This window comes from Betta splendens, chromosome 8, assembly GCF_900634795.4.
Source record: "Betta splendens chromosome 8, fBetSpl5.4, whole genome shotgun sequence".
Classification (NCBI taxonomy): Eukaryota; Metazoa; Chordata; class Actinopteri; order Anabantiformes; family Osphronemidae; genus Betta; species Betta splendens.
The window spans coordinates 533,669-553,330 of NC_040888.2; the positions used below are offsets into that span (position 1 = coordinate 533,669).

Below are 19,662 nucleotides of genomic sequence, written 5' to 3' on the forward strand. Positions count from 1 at the left end.
TCCTCCCATCACTCCACCTACCTCACATAACTCCACCTGCCTTTGTTTTATCATCTGGAACATCAAGAACATAGATGTCATTACACCGCATTGCTGTGAAAGCTTCAGAAGTTCTGTTGGTCTCACCTCATGGTCTAACAGCAGGTTGCCATCTTGCGGATTCAGTCTGCAAACGTAAACTGTACTGGACGAAGGAGCTGAAGGCAGCGTGGAGAAGCTGAACTGGTACCATGAGCCCAGTTATATGCGGACAATCTCTGAGGACTCTGTCAAGGTGCAATGCAATTGTTCCATTATCACAGCTTGAATGAGATTCGGTCTCATCTGAACATGATGATGATTAATGCAGGGAAGCTGAGACACAATAATCAAGGAAACATTTTACGGGGGGGAAAGTCTAGTTGTGCTGCTGTTACTCAGGAACCAGGATTCAACCCATCTTAAACTGTTTCTCTGTAAGTGTCCTATCCTACTATGTTCTTGTAAAACTGAGACATTAAAATCACAAGGAGGAACCATTACACACCTTGGGTCAGGTGTGAGGGAACATTCAGCACTGTAACAAAGAGAAGCAGCTTCTACTGGAGGTTCCTTTTATTTTTCTGATCACACAGGTCTTTACAAAACAGGGAATGTGCCACAGGCTCAACAGACACGTGTCTGATGCCAGTTTGTCTTTGAGCTGAACTCAAGCTGTGGAGACGATGGCTAAGCTGGTGAGAAACACAGAAGCCTGAGCCAACATGAGACTGGACCGGACATCTGACATCTGGGTCCTTAAACAGCCAAATTAAACTTGTTGCTCAGTAATAGTGTCTTGTCTGACCCCGAAGCTGAGCTTCCTAATGGTGATGTCAGGAAAACACAATGCAGGGGTTAAAGCAGCCACTAGAACCTGTTCACATCGTGAAAAGGTAGCTAAACTCAAGCAGAACCACAGGAACAAGAGCAGCAGGTTTGGAGAAACAAAGCCATGTGATAAATGAACTGACTGGATGCAGTAGCCTGGTCTACATGAGTACGTGGACATGAATGAGCTCGGTTCTATGGCCTGCGGGCCCAGTTCTGTGGCCTGTGGGTGGTCTGTGAACCTAATGTGTTACGTTGATGCTAATGTGTTTCACCTCAAAAGCTTAACGTGATGACCTGTTGAACACAAAGAGCTGCCTGGGTGTTAGTTCAGCACCGTCACACACTGTTCTCTCAGTGTTAGTACAAATCCCACAGGCAGTACAAAAAAGAAATATTTACAATATCATACAAACCGGTCCCAGCCAAACAAAGAGGATTAAAGAAAGGGACAGTAACAAGTGCAGTACAATGACTTGAATCCTCTGTCCAAGGTCTGAGGAGCCTACAGCGACATGAAGACAAAGAACAAACCAAACCAGTTAGGCTGAGGTTGACCTCTGACCTCTGACCTCCACAACAAGGTGAACCCAACTTCAGGTCACCTAAAACATTTTGTTAATGATGGTTGGAGGAATGTGACAAAGCATGCAAGTGTTTCTGAAGGTGTTAGTTGGGTGTCGTCCATTTCACAGCACAGTGAACAGATGGTGGAAACAGATGAAAACTGGAACTGAGGGAATGTGCAAATCAAAATTAGCAAAACTGTGGCACCATCAGGCATTAATAAATAACATCAACGCAAATACAGTAATGGTGCAACTACAGCAAACCTCCAGACGAGAGCAGAAGAAACTAATTCAGTCTTATCAAACCTATTTCATGTCTGTTTTTAGAACCGTCAGAGAGAAGAACACAAAGAGTTTCTTTCATCCTCAGAGACGTGAACGGAGCCTTTGACGCTGAGCTGAGCAGGTGCTGGATGAGTTAGAAGAGGTCACGTCTTCAAACCGGTCCCTTCAAGCCGGCATGAACGGATGAAAGTTCATACCTAAGGACTCTGAGGAGAGTGGTGTGCCTGACTCCAGCTCCACGAAGGAGGTAGTCTTTGAAGATTTTCACTATCGGTTCCCCAGGGGTTGCGAGAGTAGCTGGAGTCCAGGAGAGCTAGACCTGCGTGGAGTAGGAGCGGTGCAGCGACGCAGGGCGCCCGGCCGGGGAGGCGGCGCAGCCCGGTGGGCGCCGCTCCGATTCGTCTAGACTTCGCTGGAAATGGAGCGAGACGGTATAAGGACATCGGGGGGGGCGGGGAACCGATAGGGCTGATGGTCATGTGATCTCAGTGAACGGAGATTCGTGCTGAGTCTGCAGGGGAGAGAGAGGAGTGAGAAAGAGAGAGAGGGGGCGGAGCAGAAGGAAAAAAGCCAAGAAAAGAATAATCAAGGGAGATGTTTGGGGCGATGGGGAGAGAGGAGGGGGCGGAGCCACAACAGAAATAAGGGGAACTAAGGGGTGGTTAGAATGGTTGGACGTAGGTGTTGTACAGTGGGCAGGAGGAGGAGAGGGCAGGATGCTGGAGGAGCGAAGCGAAGGAGGAGGGGACAGAGTGAAAAGAGGAGGAGTCAGAGGAGAAGAGGTGTCAGGCGGGTTAGTGACGTCCTGTGAGAAGGCAGCTCACATTTGGGAAGGAAGCAGGAGACAAGGTTCAGGTAGGAGACAAGGGGGTGCGTACGCCAGCCCCGCCCCTTACCTGAGGGCCACTTAACTTTTCGAGTGGACTGTCCACGCAGGGCAGCGTCACCATAGGAACGCCCAGCATGGATTCTGGGCGATGGTGCTGCGGTGGAGAAGGAGGAGGAGACTGTAGCTGCTGGAAGTTATTAATCACACAAGTCACCTGGAGACAGAGACGAGGACAGATGAGAGCCAGTGAGAACAGAGCTAGGAATTGAAAGCACTGCCCTCACCAGGAACACAGCTATGGCCGCCCCTGTGAAGAATCCCGCCAGGACGTCGGCCCAGTGGTTTCGGTACTCGGCCACTCGAATCACCCCCACGAGCACGGCCAGGCAGAGCAGCGTGAGGCTGATGGTGGGCTTGGTCAGCCGCGTCCCTTTGGTCTTGAAGACCAGAGTCACGTACATCTACAGAGGAGACAAAGAGGCTCCGTCTGCAGGCTCCAGGAACATGGGGCTCCAGGGCTAAGCTGAGCCGACCTACCGCCGTGTACAGAGCAGCGTAGACGCTGAGCGCCGCGTCCTTGGACGGGAAGGACTTGCGAGCAGACATGACGGTCAGAGGGTGGCCCGTGCAGGAGCGTCGCTCTGTGATGTACTGCGCCGTAGACTGGCAGCCTAACGCCGTGTAGTTGGGTCTGCAGGCGGACAGGAAGTGAGGGGTCTGGTTTCCTGTCACCACCTGGCCCGCATTGGCGAAGATGGTGGTGGTAAACAGGCCAAAGGCGTAGACGCCTGGATGGAGGGAGGACGAGCAGGCACAGGATTGAAATCATCAATATATTTACATAAGCAGCAGAAAAAGAAGGAGCCTCCCTTCTGTGCTGCAGTGACGACTCACCCAGGAAGCGGATGATGCGCCTTAGGAGTGGGCTGAAGTAGCAGCAGTCTGCCGTGACAATGGTCTTCTCTTGGGCTGCAGCTGCTTTTGTGACGAACACACACAGCTCCCCAGCCAGGATCTGTGAACACATACAAGCTTAGCATCACACACCTACCAGAACCGTCAATGGATCCAGCTGGTTCCGTGCTTGGGTTCTGATCCGTTGCCTGCTGCCTTTCCAGTCCAACTGCTGGGAACCATGCAATCGGATGTAATCAGATGTCTGAACCACTGGGAGCAGTTCGGATGACTAACGTTTACAACAAACATTGCTCAGGCGTGAAGAGCTGTGGTGAGCTGTGGTGAGCTTTAAAGAGCTCACCACATTGACAAGTCCGGCAGGTGTGTGATGCTAAGGTTGTATGTGTTCACAGATCCTGGCTGGGGAGCTGTGGTGAGCTGTGGTGAGCTTTGGTGAGCTGTGAAGAGCTGTGGTGAGATGTGATGATCTGTGGTGAGCTGTGATGAGTTGTGGCAAAAAGGTGAATTATGCACATTTAGCATGCCACAGCACCACAGTCTACTTCACACATGCAGCCAGGTCTCACCGTGACCGTAGGGATGGCTGAGATCAGCGAGTAGACGAGCACCGGGGGGATCCTGCTGGAGTCGTCTGGACCGGGGTAGGGCTTAGAGAAGCTCTTGTCATAACAGAAGAAGCCCTGGATGTGTACAGGGAAGGTGTCTGTGTACTCGAAGTAATAAGCCAGCAGCACCGTCCCAGACATTATCACCAGCTGGAGACAAAACGAGGGGTGAAGAGAGGAGGGAGAGGAAGAGGAAGAGTCAAGTCAGGAGAGGGAGAGAGGGGAGAGTGAGGGAGGAAAAGAAGGAGTAAGAAAGAGAGGGAGGGAGGAAGAAAGAAAGAAAGAAAGATAGAGAGAGAGGGAGGAAGTAAGAGAGGGAGGGAGGAAGACCTTTGACCTTTAATAATTAATTATAATTAAATAATTCATTCACACAAGTATTTATAGGAAAAAGTTAGTTGAGTTGTGTATGGGGTGCCAAATGTAAAAGGAGCACCTATAACTAGTTTTCTCACATTTAACTAAATGACACAACATGTTTTCTCACATTTAGTTAAATGTGCAAAAGTCTAAATGTAAATGTTAAATGTAAATGTTAAATGTAAATGTTAAATGTAAATGCTAAATGTTAAATGTAAATGTTAAATGTAAATGTTAAATGTTAAATGTAAATGTTAAATGTAAATGCTAAATGCTAAATGTTAAATGTAAATGTTAAATGTTAAATGTTAAATGTAATATTTAACATTTAACATTTAACATTTAACATTTAACATTTAACATTTATATTTAACATTTAACATTTACATTTATATTTATATTTAACATTTACATTTATATTTAACATTTACATTTAGACTTTTGCACATTTAACTAAATGTGAGAAAACATGTTGTGTCATTTAGTTAAATTTGAGAAAACTAGTTATAGGTGCTACTTTTACATTTGGCACCCCATAGTTGTGGAGTTTGCACGTTCTCCCCGTGTTTGCGTGGGTTCTCTCCGGGTTCACCGGCTTCCTCCCACAGTCCAAAGACGTGCACCACCTCAGCCAGCAGTCAGACGCCCGATTGTGGAGTTGCCAAGACAACTTTCCAGCGTTCTCGTAGAGCTAACCTGTTGCACGATCCTATCAGAACCCGACCGCCGATTCCTGCATACACCCTGTCTGTACCTACGCCTGGAGATCTTGGTATCGAACAGGAGCTCAGCATGGGAACTCCTCGTGAGCCCAATACTCATCTTTGCCTGTCCAATGAGAAAATTAACCAAGCACATGTCTACTTTGCGATGCACAGTAAACAGGTCCAAAAGGGAGAGGAGGAGGGAGAGTCAGCTCAGGGAGGGAGGGGGTCTGCTCATGACCCTGAATCCTTCTCCAGCGGAGCAGTTGATGTATCTTTGTTGTATGTTATAATAACATGAAGACGAAGGTGAAGCAGAAACCTTGTCGTCAGGACGACGGAGCCACTGATTACTGTCTTTAAACTAACTGAACATAAAGGAATGACCTCCAGGTAGCTCAGTTGGAGGGCAGCTTTGCTTTCAGTCACTTTAAGACGTGAAGCGTCTCAAAGCACTTAGGGAAGGATCCCAGAGAACATGACGCAGGCAGCATCTCCTCCTCTGCTGTAATAAGAGTATCACATCATCGCATCAGTATGACAGACTCACTGGAACCTGATCACACCTCCGTCAGTCGCTTCCCCACCCGTCTGGGTGTCAGAGAAGAGGTAGAACTGCTGCTTCCTGTCTTGCATGTGTGGTAGCGCTCATAAACATCCACTGGCATCAGCAGGGTTAGCTTTAGCCCAGATGTGACAGCTGTTACCTACTCCTGCTCAGGTGCTCCGTGGATGCCACAGCCGCGCCCTCTGCTGGTGCAGAGCAGGTGGTGCGTCCCTGAACGCTGTTCGAACCTGAGCATCGGATCAGTGAACGGAAAGTCTGACACTGGTCGCTGCAAACGTCTCACATCAGAGAGTAGAGCCTTCAGCATAGAAGCATCCAGACGGAACCACAGGCAGACACTGAGTTGGATCCACGTCGTTGCTGGATGCTCAAACTGAGCAGCATTTGCGATGAACTGACGTAGATGTGGACGGAGACTGTTGAGCTCATCTACAGTGAACAGAGACGTGGAGGCAAATGGAGAGAACACAACAAAATGGCTGAGTGGGGAGCTCTGATAGGAAAGGTTGTGACTTGTGATTAGGGAAGCGACAATGAAGGAGTCTGGCTGCCTGGTTACCATGGTAACCACTGATAAGGTGTGAAGTTGAATGTGCCTCTCTGATCCTAATTTAAAAGTACACACTGACATTTAAGGAAACTCTGGCGCCGGCTTTCAAAACTACCCCCAAACCACTGAGGCAGTGACATGAAGTCGCATCTCTGGCCACAAACACTTAAAACCAGCAGCTCTGGTTTTAAGTACGTCCGTCAGCCAGGGCAGTCAGAACTAAACAAAAACACAGCAGAGCAACACGAGGAGCGTTTCTCCGTCCACAATAAACAAGATCAACCTCCACCACCAGCAGCAATAGGGTACTTCTGACAAACTAGCAGACAACAGTGTAGCTTCTATGTTTACTGACATTAAGCAAGATTCAAGGAGTCAGTGAAGACTCAAGCTGCTGGTGGACGCTCACCCTTCACCCACAGGTAAACCACTGGTAAAGACTTGGAGTCATCGTCTGCCTGCTTCCATAAACACCCGGTGTCCGATGACCTTTGACCTGATCTGAAGTCTGCCCCTGAACATGACATGGAGCCTGAGATGTTCACAGACAAAGCAGGAGCAGGAACAACAGAGTGTGTGAGAACATGTGGTTTCTTACCTCCACAAACAGGAAGCAGGGGAGGATGGAGCTGCTGCGCTTCACACCGGGCTTCTCCTCCACTGCCATCCTTCTGCTCTAACCCGGACCCGTCACAGAGAGCTGGTTAGTCCACCTGCCAGAAGAGGAAGTCCAATCAGGCAAAAGAGCTTTCATCATTAACAAGCACAAATTATATGAACTTCAACAGTAACATTACAGCCAAAGCAGCAGGATGAAAACATCCACAGAAGCAGAACCAGATGCAACGACGTCCAAGCAACAGTGGGAAGTGGTTCCCTCTGCAGTCAGACGGGTGAGATGGGTGAGACGGGTGAGATGGGTGAGACGGGTGAGCCGCAGGGACAGGTCTGAGCTCAGCTCAAAAACAAACATGGCACACCAGGGTAATTAGACACAGATGAACCAGAAGAAGCACAGAAGATCCAGATCCAGGATCTGTGAAGGTGCTCAGCTCCCAGGTGTGACCCTTGACCCACGAGTCAAATGAGATGACAACGTCGACATCCCTGGAGGTGAGTGGATGGAAGCTTACGACCTTCAGTGGTTTATTAGGAAACCTGGATGAACAGCTTCCTGCTGGAAATCCAGCAATTAGTCCCTGTCAGTGCATCACGGCCATTGTAAACAGAACCCAGACCCAGATGTACCCAGATATGTGTTCATTAGGAACAACCTCTGTGCAACTCATCTGGATCGTCATCATCTGGATCCGTTTGGCTCTGGCCCTGCGCTACTTCATTCATCGGGCTTGGTTAGATTAGGAGGCCAGCTGATCTGATCTGGTCCAGTTTCCAGCTGTTTGTGAAACTGGATGAACACTGGGGGTGTTTCACGTCTGTTGGGTCAATCCACGCTGGGATGAAAACGACAGCAACAAATCAAAATGGTGGAGACGAGGCACAGAGAGGAAAGTTGAGTGAGCACAGACGCAGGACGGATGAATCCCCTGCTCCGAGCGGTCCCAGGCAGCCATATGTCGCCTCCACTGCCCCAGGACATGCTGCACACACGCATGTGCACGTGAGCACGCACGCACAGGGGCTGACTGGGCTCCACCATCCAGATCATGACTGCAGTTAAAGGCAGCAGATCTGCGGTCCATCACACGGCATCCCTACGTGCTATTAATAGAACAAAGGAGCGTGCGTCCATACACCCATTTACCCAGCGCTGCCTAATCAGAAGAATGTTTGGGGAACACCACCAGAACACACACCGCCGCTCAGCTGCCGCTGTGCAGTCACCCCCCTCACCTCAGATATCCTGTCTCCAAGCTGTCGGTTGCCGTGGCAGCAGATTCCTATGCAGTGTCCAGATCGGACGACGCGGTGTGAAAAGCTGCTTCCAGCTCGTTCGTCCTCTGGACTCTGGATCCTCTCACCTTCCCTCCAACACGCAGCAGCGACGGACGCCTTCAGAGGAGCAAATTAGCTGCTGAGTTTGGACATGTGTGTGAGGAGGGGAGAAGGCTTCCACATGTGTGAGGCAGCGAGCGAGCGAACGGGCGAGCGAGAGAGAGAGACGGAGGAGGGAGGGAGGGAGGGACTGATGCTCTGTGCTGTATGTGTGTCAGCTCATCCCTCCTCTTCTCCCCCTCTGTCCGTCCTCCCTTCTTGCCATGGACTCCCCCCTCTAATGGTGGGTCCATGGTCCCATCCTGGTACCAGGACTGGTACCAAAGCTGGCACTGGGCTCCACTTACTTTTCATTAATGTAGCATCATAACCACTGGCTTTTATGTGACCCACTTTTAGAGCAGTCGTCAGCAGGCTTTGCTTCCTGACGTTCCACGTAAAGGAAGAGGTGAAACCCATGACTGATGATGGCGGCTGCCGGTCCCTTGGGTCGACTCTTCTCCCATCCTCCAACCCCTCAACCTCACTGCTGACTGATGGAGAGCAAGGATGGAGGTGAAGGACACAGGAGGACAAAACAAAGATGTAGCTGAATGGTTGGTTACCACGGCAACCTGCATTTTACATGAGCATGCAGGGAGAAGGCATCGGGTCACCACGTGTGTTACATGAACAGAAGCAGCAAATGCAGCGTCAATAATTCACAGGATGCTTCAGTGTCACTGAGCAGCAGATCTCTGGCTTGTGATTCCTCTAGCGCACACATCAGCGATGCTGATCTTCCAAACAAGGAACATCTGACCCAAACGAGGCACATGAGAACATAACCTTAAAATCTAATTTCACGCCCATCACACCCACAAACACACGAGTCCCTGTGGCTCCAGCCTCCAGCTGTGGTCATCCATCAGCTGCACAACAAAAGACGCATTCCTGCGCTGTCCTCCGTCTGCTCCTCCCACCTGATCCTGGGCCAGTCCTTTGTCTCACTTTCTGCTCCTATGGGTCATGATGCTGCTGTGCTTGTCATATAAAGCGCTGGTCCACATTCAGTCTTGTTTATTCATTCAGAGCTGTGCTCTGCAGCTTGTCTGAACCATGTTTAGCACGTCTGGAGCCAGAAGAGCTGCTGAAGTGAACTGTGGTGTTTCTGCAGCTGCGTGTTTGTCGTGGCTGGTTGCTCTGTACCACGGATGCTCAAAGATCTCACCTCAGGTCAACTGATCTCAGGTCAGGCGTGTGCAGATGGAGGCCACAGAGTGACTGGCAGAAACAGTGTCCAATCAGCATGTTTCACAGCTGTAGATGAGCCCGTCCCCGTCCAGACACGTTTGGACATTCCCTGAAGGTCCAGACGATGCACTGATCACTTCCTGCCCCCAGACACAGGGAGCAGCTGGTCGTGGTCCAGAGTTCAGCTCTGTGCTGGTGACAAGAGGCCTAGTTCACCTATGACGCCTTCCAGCCTATGAAGGAGACAAATCTCACCATTCTACCTCCAGAACAAGCTGACTCGTCCTTCAAACAGCAGATGACCAACATGCACCATCAGAACCACAAACCTGCAAGGAAACAGACACTGGTCATCTACAGATCTGAGATTTAAGTGAGTTCAGCAGCCCAACCCAGCAGAACCGGATACCAGCACATGGTCCGCATGGCGGCGCTTTATGCGCCGTAAACTGATCCTGCTCCTCAGTTTCAGACGCGTCTCCTCCAGTAACTGCTCCAGTCATGTCTCCTGCACAGCAGCGTAAATAACGCTTCATGCATTTAATTAACCCGACTGAATCGTTAGCTGGATCTTCCTGTGTCTGTGTGGATCAGTGGTTGGTGGATGAGGCCACTGAACAGATATGTGTATGTTTTAATGTGCTCAGGATCCCGAGCTGTTGCTTTGTGACTGGCTCTAAAACAGGAAGCAGAGAGGGTTAAGTGAGGAGGAAACGTGAAGCAATCTGAGGCTATTAAAAGAAGCAGAGAACACACATGTCTGCTGCTGCCAAAAATAGGCCAACCCATTAAAGGAAGAGCAGCTGATGATCGACGGGTCGGGAATCAGATCAGTAATCATTCTAGCATGTACACGTGGCCTCATCCAGCTTCTACATCTGCTGCATTCAAAGTGTGGATCACAGCTGTCTTTAGTCCTGTCTGCTGACTCCACCAACGTCCTGCACACACTGACCTCCAGCAGTTGGTGAAGCTCCGTCATGCAGGATGAAGCCATTACTTCTGATCCCTGTTTCCCCTGCAACACACACTGGATGAAGGGCGGAGGCAGAGATGAAAGTGAAGAGATGCATGTTTATCTGTGGACCCACACACACACACACACACACACACACACACACACACGGAGCCCCCAGCCTCCTTGTCCCACACTGATAAACAGGGACGAGAAGCTGCCAGATGGAGGCAGCTCAGTCTGCAGCTTGAGTGGGAGGACACAGGGACAGCGATGCACAAATGCTTCATGGGAAGAGACATGCGCACACATTTGGCCAAACCATATGTTTCCTTGGGCGATGGTGGAGATTGCGTGGGCGGCAGCGGCGCTTTGATTCCCTCATCAGGAGGAAGAGGCTTCATTCAGCAGCTGGAAGCCCACACACACAGAGCCAAAGTTGATTTGACTGCAGCCCAGTCATTTGGTTTTCATACAGATGCTTTTAGCTCACGCTAGTGTAGTAGGGTGAAAATAGTTTTATGTTTATGGATAAGCTAAATAAGACACAATTTGATTATTTCTTTTTTTTACTTACAAGTAAACGATTTGATGATGCCTTTTTTTACTTATAGGTACATGAACTATTGGCTGCTGTGTGGACAGTAGGAGGCGCTGTTGCTGCTGTGGATTCTAGAAGGGGGAGGCTGCGCACGTGCTCCTCAGTAATAAACAAACACTCTGCTTCCAGACATCCAGCTGTCTCCTCTTATTTGATCCACAGGTACAGTTAAATGACATGTATATATGGCCACGGCACCATGCTAATGTTCTGTAATAGTAAATACGTTCTGTTGTGCTCTTGTTAATAGGCCGCTGAAATGTGCGGTTTAAGCTAGCATTTAGCGACAAAGAGTAAGTAACCTGATGTAAGTAATAACTGTATGGATTATGTGGCTACAGTTATATCAGTGAACTGTTATCAAGTTTTAATTCATATTTTTTGTGTAAAGACAAGTGTACGTTCTTTTAGGTTATTTCTTGCTGTTTTTGTGTCGTTTGTGCAAATGATTTCATGGTTTTATTATTACTGTTTCCGAGTAATAAACGAACACACATTCAGAGCTGTCTCCTCTCATTTGATCCACAGTGTTTTCCAGCCTGTGTATCACTTGTGGCCGCTCCAGATTCCCCTAGGTCTGGTACCGGTAACACTAACATTAGTCCATCCAGAAGCCAAATCCAGAGTCTGTGATTAATGGATCTGTTCAGCAGCAGTAGCCGTACAGCCCCCTCATCACAATAAACAGTGTGAACTAATCAATCGAGCTGAAGGGCTTACTGTATGAACATACATTTGAATAAAATGCACATTGTGGTTCACGGTGATCAGAGAAGTTGAGGACCCGGAGATGAGGGTTTGTACATCAGCGTAGCCGTGGCTGCTGGGAGGAACCTCAGCCTCCAGCTTCTGAGAAAACGGAGGAGCAGGGATGAGACAGAATCACACATCTGTCCAAGCTCAGCCCTCCAGCTACGACTTAACGACGGGGAACGACCTCAGAACAACGCGATATTTAGGTCACGCTGTTATTTGTGGTTAATATTTGATGCTGGCTGTAAGGTAAAAACATCTGCTCTGTGTCAGCTGCGTTGGCTGAGCTGTGTGAACCTCCTAGTGACTGTACAGGTCAGGCTGACATCTGTAACGTCCTCCGTCTTCACACAATGGAGTCACAGAGGAAAGGGGAATGAGGAAGGAGTCACATCCTGGGGAGGTGTCAGACCAGAGGCCAGAGTCCGGAACGTAACTGGACCAGGGGCCAGTCCAGTCCAGGTACAGGGGGTGATGAGGGGCCCCAGAGACCACCTGCAGCCATTGGCTGTCGCGCTGCTGCATCATGTAGGAGTCCACGGGCTCCTCTGTGGTATGAGCCACTCACCCCCTCTGGTGGAGACACGGGAGAACTGCAGGGGCCCAGGCGCCCAGAGGAGCCTCGCATGGACTCTGCTCAGCAGCATCTACAGGAAACGCTTCCTGGCCTTGTTTAACAGCAGCCACATGCAGAGGATTTCTATCCATCCAGTGCTGGTGTTTGTTTCTTTTTGCGTCTCAGCCTTAAAACAGACTTTTACCTGTCCTCATTCTGTCAGTTTTATACTTTGTAAAGTATAAATAAAATAGTCATCCAGATGTTCACACATCATGTTGCTGAGTTGTGTCAGTGAAGGCATGTTGTCCTCTCACCGGCTACTGAGGATTTGTTCACATGACCCAGGGGACAGACGGGCTGATAAGTCCATCAGCTGGATCATATTCCATCGAGTGCTGCACGGCTGCATCAGGTGAGTGTCTTTATCTCTCTACTAGTTTGTTTTAGTTTAATATAGTATCTGTGATCTTGGGTCTTATGAACTCTATGTCTAAACTACTGACAGAAGTGTTTCTTACTCTAAACGACTCAACTTCTGTAAAAGCACCTAATTTAACGATGACTGTAATGTTCAGGGCTTGTAAAAACGTTTAACCATGTGAGTACACACACGTTGGCCACAAAACTGGTCAAAGCCAGTTTCACATATTAACACCAGTCTTGAAACCATGAAACACAAACCCTCTTTGTTTCAGTGGGGCTGGAATAAACAGCTTAAGCTCATTAAGGAGCATTATTGTGTCCTGTTGCATTAGTTTTCTACACAGCCCATAATGACGACAATGATGATGATGATGATGATGATGATAATCCTGGATCATTAAGCTGCAGCCTGCAGGTGTCCAACCCATTTAAACCTACAGCTTATGGAACCAGATTAAAGTTTCTGTTAACTTGTCATTATTAAGGACGCTAGCTTCATGTGTGAAACACATAACACAAAATACTGCAGGTCACAACAGAGGTCAAAGGTCACTGAAACAACAGAGCTGCTCAAGACGAGTCAGATTATCGTTCAAGTCAGAAAGTCAGCTGTTTGTGTTTGGTCTCCACAGGGATCACACACAGGTCCATCAGACGCTTGAATCACACTCACACATGTAAGAAGCTGAGAATAGAAGGAGGGTCTGTTACACCTAAACCCAGATCATTGGCTCCGTTGGGCCTCGTCTCTACCGCAGGCTTGACCCAGAGCTGAGTATCTTTAGGTGACTGTCATTTAAATTACACGTGAACATGGTTATAAAGCCGTAACTGACTTGCAGAGTGACTCAAGGCTTCACAATGGAAAGAAGCGAAGCCGGAGGCAGCCCCCCAGACGACAGCGGCCTGTGGATGAAGCTAGACTCCAGCCCTGTCACAGCTCACACACAGATCCAGTCCACAACCTCTGGTGAAGATCCCCAGACAAAGATCAGCAGCCACGACGCCATCCCACGTCCTCATCCTCTGCCGCCGACAGAGGGCAGCACAGAGCCCAGCACCAATAATTCCAGTGTGACCCATTCAAATAAGGCAGCTGACGCCACAGAAGCTGAGGCTAATCCCAGCAGCTTAGACTGGCACCGTGGGGAGAAGCAGGTAACGGCAACACGGGAGGATGAAGTAAACACAGGCCACACTTCCAAGGAGTCTGGGGACGTTGAACGTCCGTCCAAGAACACGTGCTACGATCAGGTTCAATCAGCAACCGATCAGGACACAACAAGGTCCGTGGAGGCCGCTGACGGACTGATGGAAACATGCAGCGATCCGAACAAAAGAGCTGTGGAACCAAACGAGGAAGCAGAAGACTCTGCCTCACAGCCACAAACCAGAACCACAAGGGCCCATGAGCCTGAAGACACTGTCTTCGACCCAAATCCAGACTGTGATGAAGTGAATGATGAAGACTCATCAGAACTCCACGCATGCAGCCAAACGGGCAGAGCCGCCGAGCACATGACCCATGATGACAAAGAAGTCGTTGACGCACAATCGCTGAACTACAAACTTACTAAGGACGACTGGCTGAGGAGAGAGAGCGGCAGCATTGAAACGCAGCCAAACGCAGACGAGGTGAGGAGCCAGCGCAGAGACGGAACCTGGAAAATAGCTACTGACATCCAGCAAGGAGAGCACCTGCTCCAGCGCCTGCAGCTGGTGCAGCAGCGGCAGGACGGCAGCACGCTGAGCTTCCAGCAGGCGGCGCTCGGAGCCCAGCAGGAACCCCCCCCACGGAGCGCCGACCGGATGATGGAGCAGCAGCGGCCAACGCAGCCGAGGACGGGAAGCCGGGATCCAGGTGGAGCCTGGCTCTGTGCTCCACCGGCCCGGTGGAGAACGTCCGAGGAGGCAGCCCACGGGAAGCTAAGCCTGCACACAGCGGCTGGGGCCTTCAGTCTGCCAGTCAACATAGACGTGCTGGAGATCCCCTTTCACACCAGCATCTCACTGGAGCCGTTTCAAAGCCAGCACAGCACCTGGCAGTTCTCAGAGCAGAAGATGCAGAAGGAGATTAGTGTAGAGCCTCAGAGAGAAGTGGTTCTGGTCAACCAGGGTAAGATCCCCGGAGGGTACAGCAAAGGAGAGGCCCGGCACCTGAAGGAGACCAGACTCCTGTTCGAGGCGTTCCAGCAGGTTCAGGCAGAAGGTCCAGCCAGGCACAGGAGGTCTCCCCCCTCAACCACCAAGGGTCACGTCTATCCCTCAGTGCTGGAGCGAACACGGAGCCTGGAGATGTTTTCTCTGAAGAGCTGCCCCGTTACCAGAGCCCAGTCCCTCAGGCTGTACAAGCCAGGCACCTCCGAGCGAGCAGGAAGCCCTGAAAACATAAGATCCAAGAGTCCGACAACACGTTTATGCCCGTACCCCCCCAAAGACAAACACCTGCCTCTGTACAGATGTGTGGACTCATTGAGCCCCGAAGCCTCGACAACAGCTGGGGAGACAAGGAGCGAAGCCACACCCCAATCTCCCATTCTCAAACAAAACCCCTTCTTCAAGCTGCGTCCAGCGCTGGCTCTGCAGCCAGAGGTGGAGAAGGACATCCGGGAGGCCAGGGAGCGAGAGGAGGAGCTGCGCAGACAGAGGAGCGCTCTGTATGGAGACCAGGCTCAGGAAGAAGAAAGGTCAGAGGTCACAGAGACGCGACAGCCAGGTGGGTCTGCACAGGACGAGCCTCACTGACACCGAGCAAGACCTGATGTAGCTGTAGGTGAACAATAAACACAACACAGAACCTTCAATGATCATCTTTACTCTGGTTCTACTTATCTTTATGTGTAGTAAACAAGCAAGGAATTATTATTCCTTGAAGCAGATGTTAATCCATCTGATAAAGTCTGGGCCTCAGAGCCTCTCCAGGGAACGCTGCTTTAACTCAGGCCTTTCTCTCGTCTCTCAGGTGTCGGACAACAGGCCACAGGGAAACTGGAGCGTGTTTGGCCGCCTCCCCCTAAACAGACACAGGTGACGTCAGCTCCATTTCCTCTAACAGGCTGCTTACATGTCCTAAGGCGTACGATGGCTGCTTGTGGACCAACACAGTGTGTGTGTGTCATCCCACAGCACGAGCCCAGCGCTCACAGAGCCGGAGGTCCCAAAGCTCGTCTGTGGCAGCGCCGGGAGTCGGACCCGATCAACGAGCGGAGGCCGCAGGACGACGAGTGACCGCCTGCCACTGGCGTCAGCTTTACATGTTTAACCACTAGCTGTACTGAGCACGTAAATAAACATCAATGTTTAACAGGAGTTAGCTTTGTAAGCAGCAGCAGCAGCAGCTTCCCGTCCTAGCACCATCTGACACTCGGCCACAGACGGCTACACGCTAACACATCAGTCACCAGAAGCCACTGCTTCACACAATCCATTACATCTGCGTGTTTAAATCGAGCTCCTCGCGTCAAACGATGCATCAGTTCTTCTACTGTGCCCTCGTTTAGGTAGTTCCTCTTCTAGGTGAGTTTCTGTCGTGTCGGTGACTTAATGACCAGTAGGGGGCAGCACCGGGTCACAGCTGGAGCTGAGACTAACTGAAGGGAAACAAAACTCAGAAGACGGTTTCATTTGATAAAACACCTCAGGCTGCTTCACAGTCGTCATAGTCTTAGACATTACACGACTCAGGGAACGAATGGTGCGAGTTACGTAACGTACAGTAATCCACAGAAAGCGTCGGCCCGTACACAAAGAGGAACACATGCGTCACTGAACTCCAGCGTGTGGGCGCTCATGGACTTCCAGCAGAACAGACGCAGATCCGCCCGAGGCCATAAGACGAGCAGGCAGGAACATGGCCCGGTGCTGCTTGAGGTCCAACGGAACACATGCGGCACCAGCGTTATTCTATCAAGTCAGCTGAAATGTGATTTAGGCTGAGGAACCTTGAAGGAGGTCCAGACTCAGGGATCACAGGCTCAGTCGCAGGTTCTTCAGCAGTGGGACGTTCTGCTCATCTGTCGGATCTGTCCAGATCCTCCGACTGTTACGCTTTGCTCACTGATGGGAACAGAAGCAGTCGACTGAGTGGAGCCACTGTTCACTCCACAGCACAATTAAAAGTCAAAAGTCGCGTTTGTCTCGTGGCCTTGGCTTTATTTGGTAACACTAACATCAACAGACAAGCGACACCGTGACATCACTCTGACTTGAGTCCTTCACTGAGCTTTGGTGTTTGGGTTCTGGTCTTTGAGCATCAGTGGTTCACTTCGGGTTAAGCTGGAACCACTGAGTCCTTCCTCCCTTGGGATTAAGGTGCAGTTACATAAAAATGCAGCGCCCCCACAGCCAGCGCTGCAGCAGAGGCAGGTCCATCAGCTCCATTTACAATCACACAACCCAAACTGTCCTCCTCAACACCTGACATGGCGCTGCCCGATCCGGAGGAAAGTACCAGAGTCTGTGGAACAATATTCATTGGGTCAGAGTGACCTTAGAACCCAAGGGGAACGTTGTTCCTGCTGTTTACATCCTGGTGTCATCACAGCGTAGCGTTGCACCAGAAACATCTGGCCACATCTGCTTAGGAAGGTTTAAAGCGGCGTCACAGCTGGACCAACAGAACCGCCGCGATGGCTGAAGTTCAGCAGAACCAAACAGTGAAGGCTGCCTGAGGACACTGTGCCACTGAACGGGCTGAAAGTGGGCCATCTATATCTGGAACGCCTTACGCAACTGCACATCAGGCTTTACATAACATCCACGTCTGCGCGCTCCCTCTGTCAACATGGAATCACTTCTTCAGATCAGAACCCTCAGCTTGGGTTGGAGGCCAACGAATCTGTAGGAATCCTAAGCTGCATCGTGGCCCAGATGTGAATCTGCGTTAGCAGCTACATGCTCCAAATGATTAGCATCAGAACCTTCCCTCGCTCATCTCTGGGGTAGAACATGTTCTTCATCCTGAGCTGCTGGGACATCAAGTGTGGGTCTGGGTCACAAACATGGAGGCCTCGCGATGCAGCTACCCTGGTGTCAGTTAGTCACAGACCTCCACACAACCTGAGCTCAGGATCCTCAGATGGTTGCTCTGGAGACAGTGACGCATTCAGGGCCAGGAACAGCAGCTGATGAGGGCTGTGGCTGGTGTCTCACAGCTGGTCTGGGTTCCTCGAAGGCCGGTGGGGGCTTCACCTGGCTGGTGGAGAGCAGCAACAAGCCGTCCACACCTCACAGCCGCTTGTTATGAAACAGCCCCTAAGTCGAAGCACTGAGTCATGGCCTATTTATAGCTGCTGCGACGCAGCTCTGTGTACGAGCCTGGAGCAGAGTGTGTGTGTGCTTCAGATGAGCCATTACAGCATCCATGTCTGAGGGGAGCAGTGGTTCACAGCCTGAGCTCCGTTCTCTCACTTAGCGCTTCCTGCTAAAAAAAATGCCCCCAACACAGCAGACCCTGAACCCTGACACTTCTGGACTCCCCCCGCCTGTCCTCACCTCTGGACTCCCCCCGCCTGTCCTCACTTCTGGACTCCCCCCGCCTGTCCTCACCTCTGGACTCCCCCCGCCTGTCCTCACCTCCGGACTCCCCCCGCCCTGTCCTCACCTCTGGACTCCCCCCGCCTGTCCTCACCTCTGGACTCCTGCAGGCCTGTCCTCACCTCCGGACTCCCCCCGCCCTGTCCTCACCTCTGGACTCCCCCCGCCCTGTCCTCACCTCTGGACTCCCCCCGCCTGTCCTCACCTCTGGACTCCTGCAGGCCTGTCCTCACCTCTGGACTCCCCCCGCCTGTCCTCACCTCTGGACTCCCCCCGCCCTGTCCTCACCTCTGGACTCCCCCCGCCTGTCCTCACCTCTGGACTCCTGCAGGCCTGTCCTCACCTCTGGACTCCCCCCGCCTGTCCTCACCTCTGGACTCCCCCCGCCTGTCCTCACCTCTGGACTCCTGCAGGCCTGTCCTCACCTCCGGACTCCCCCAGTTCTGTCCTCACCTCCGGACTCCCCCCGCCCTGTCCTCACCTCTGGACTCCTGCAGGCATGTCCTCACCTCTGGACTCCCCCAGCCTGTCCTCACCTCTGGACTCCCCCCGCCCTGTCTTCACCTCTGGACTCCTGCAGGCCTGTCCTCACCTCTGGACTCCCCCCGTCCTGTCCTCACCTCTGGACTCCCCCCGTCCTGTCCTCACCTCTGGACTCCCCCAGCCTGTCCTCACCTCTGGACTCCTGCAGGCCTGTCCTCACCTCCGGACTCCCCCCGCCCTGTCCTCACCTCTGGACTCCCCCCGTCCTGTCCTCACCTCCGGACTCCCCCCGCCCTGTCCTCACCTCTGGACTCCCCCAGCCTGTCCTCACCTCTGGACTCCCCCGCCCTGTCCTCACCTCTGGACTCCCCCGCCCTGTCCTCACCTCTGGACTCCCCCAGCCTGTCCTCACCTCTGGACTCCCCCCGCCTGTCCTCACCTCTGGACTCCTGCAGGCCTGTCCTCACCTCTGGACTCCCCCCGTCCTGTCCTCACCTCTGGACTCCCCCGCCCTGTCCTCACCTCTGGACTCCTGCAGGCATGTCCTCACCTCTGGACTCCCCCAGCCTGTCCTCACCTCTGGACTCCCCCCGCCTGTCCTCACCTCTGGACTCCTGCAGGCCTGTCCTCACCTCTGGACTCCCCCCGTCCTGTCCTCATCTCTGGACTCCCCCGCCCTGTCCTCACCTCTGGACTCCTGCAGGCATGTCCTCACCTCTGGACTCCCCCCGTCCTGTCCTCACCTTCAGAGTTCTGCAGGCCTTCTCTTCTTCACCGCCTTCTGATTTCTGTGCAGCTGCTGCCCTTCACTGCCTGGACAAGCTTCCACCTGCTCACATGCAGTGGTTCTCGTGCAATCAACACCGACGCATTGAAAACACATTCAAAACGTTTAGACTCGGATGTTCAGAAGCCGCATCAGTTTAG

General features: G+C 51.6%; 2 protein-coding genes across 9 annotated transcripts; one reads left to right on the top strand and one right to left on the bottom strand.

The window, feature by feature from the left end:
- Window positions 1-576: 576 nt before the first annotated feature.
- Window positions 577-9,961, bottom strand: plppr2a (phospholipid phosphatase related 2a). Of its 8 annotated transcripts, none has more exons than XM_029158716.3 (9): window positions 9,404-9,961; window positions 8,092-8,726; window positions 6,836-6,950; window positions 4,017-4,205; window positions 3,427-3,547; window positions 3,070-3,320; window positions 2,817-2,993; window positions 2,616-2,746; window positions 577-2,422 (listed from the first exon to the last, which is right to left on the bottom strand). In XM_029158716.3, the coding sequence occupies exons 3-9, from the start codon at window positions 6,902-6,904 to the stop codon at window positions 2,179-2,181; spliced, it is 1,182 nt and encodes a 393-aa protein (XP_029014549.1). In that variant the 5' UTR covers window positions 6,905-6,950; window positions 8,092-8,726; window positions 9,404-9,961; the 3' UTR covers window positions 577-2,178. The 8 variants fall into 8 exon arrangements, with proteins under 8 accessions (XP_029014549.1, XP_055366787.1, XP_029014553.1 ...); XM_055510812.1 differs by having other exon boundaries at window positions 8,092-9,618; window positions 9,690-9,747; XM_029158720.3 differs by having other exon boundaries at window positions 577-2,214; window positions 2,600-2,746; window positions 8,092-9,946.
- A 2,703-nt stretch (window positions 9,962-12,664) lies between these two features.
- LOC121202389 (uncharacterized) lies at window positions 12,665-17,011 on the top strand. Its single transcript, XM_041071903.2, has 4 exons — window positions 12,665-12,706; window positions 13,560-15,433; window positions 15,680-15,744; window positions 15,844-17,011. The coding sequence occupies exons 2-4, from the start codon at window positions 13,579-13,581 to the stop codon at window positions 15,943-15,945; spliced, it is 2,022 nt and encodes a 673-aa protein (XP_040927837.1). The 5' UTR covers window positions 12,665-12,706; window positions 13,560-13,578; the 3' UTR covers window positions 15,946-17,011.
- The last annotated feature ends 2,651 nt before the right edge of the window (window positions 17,012-19,662 follow it).

Bases quoted from the DNA above. Each gene is read 5' to 3' on its own strand.
- plppr2a (XM_029158716.3), bottom strand. From the start codon at position 6,904: ATGGCAGTGGAGGAGAAGCCCGGTGTGAAGCGCAGCAGCTCCATCCTC. The intron at 3,548-4,016 runs GTGAGACCTGGC...ATGTGTTCACAG, and splicing joins CAGCCATCCCTACGGTCACG to ATCCTGGCTGGGGAGCTGTG. The intron at 2,423-2,615 runs GTTAAGTGGCCC...TCGCTCCTCCAG, and splicing joins GTGGACAGTCCACTCGAAAA to CATCCTGCCCTCTCCTCCTC.
- LOC121202389 (XM_041071903.2), top strand. From the start codon at position 13,579: ATGGAAAGAAGCGAAGCCGGAGGCAGCCCCCCAGACGACAGCGGCCTG. The intron at 15,434-15,679 runs GTGGGTCTGCAC...CTCGTCTCTCAG, and splicing joins CACAGAGACGCGACAGCCAG to GTGTCGGACAACAGGCCACA. The intron at 15,745-15,843 runs GTGACGTCAGCT...GTCATCCCACAG, and splicing joins CTCCCCCTAAACAGACACAG to CACGAGCCCAGCGCTCACAG.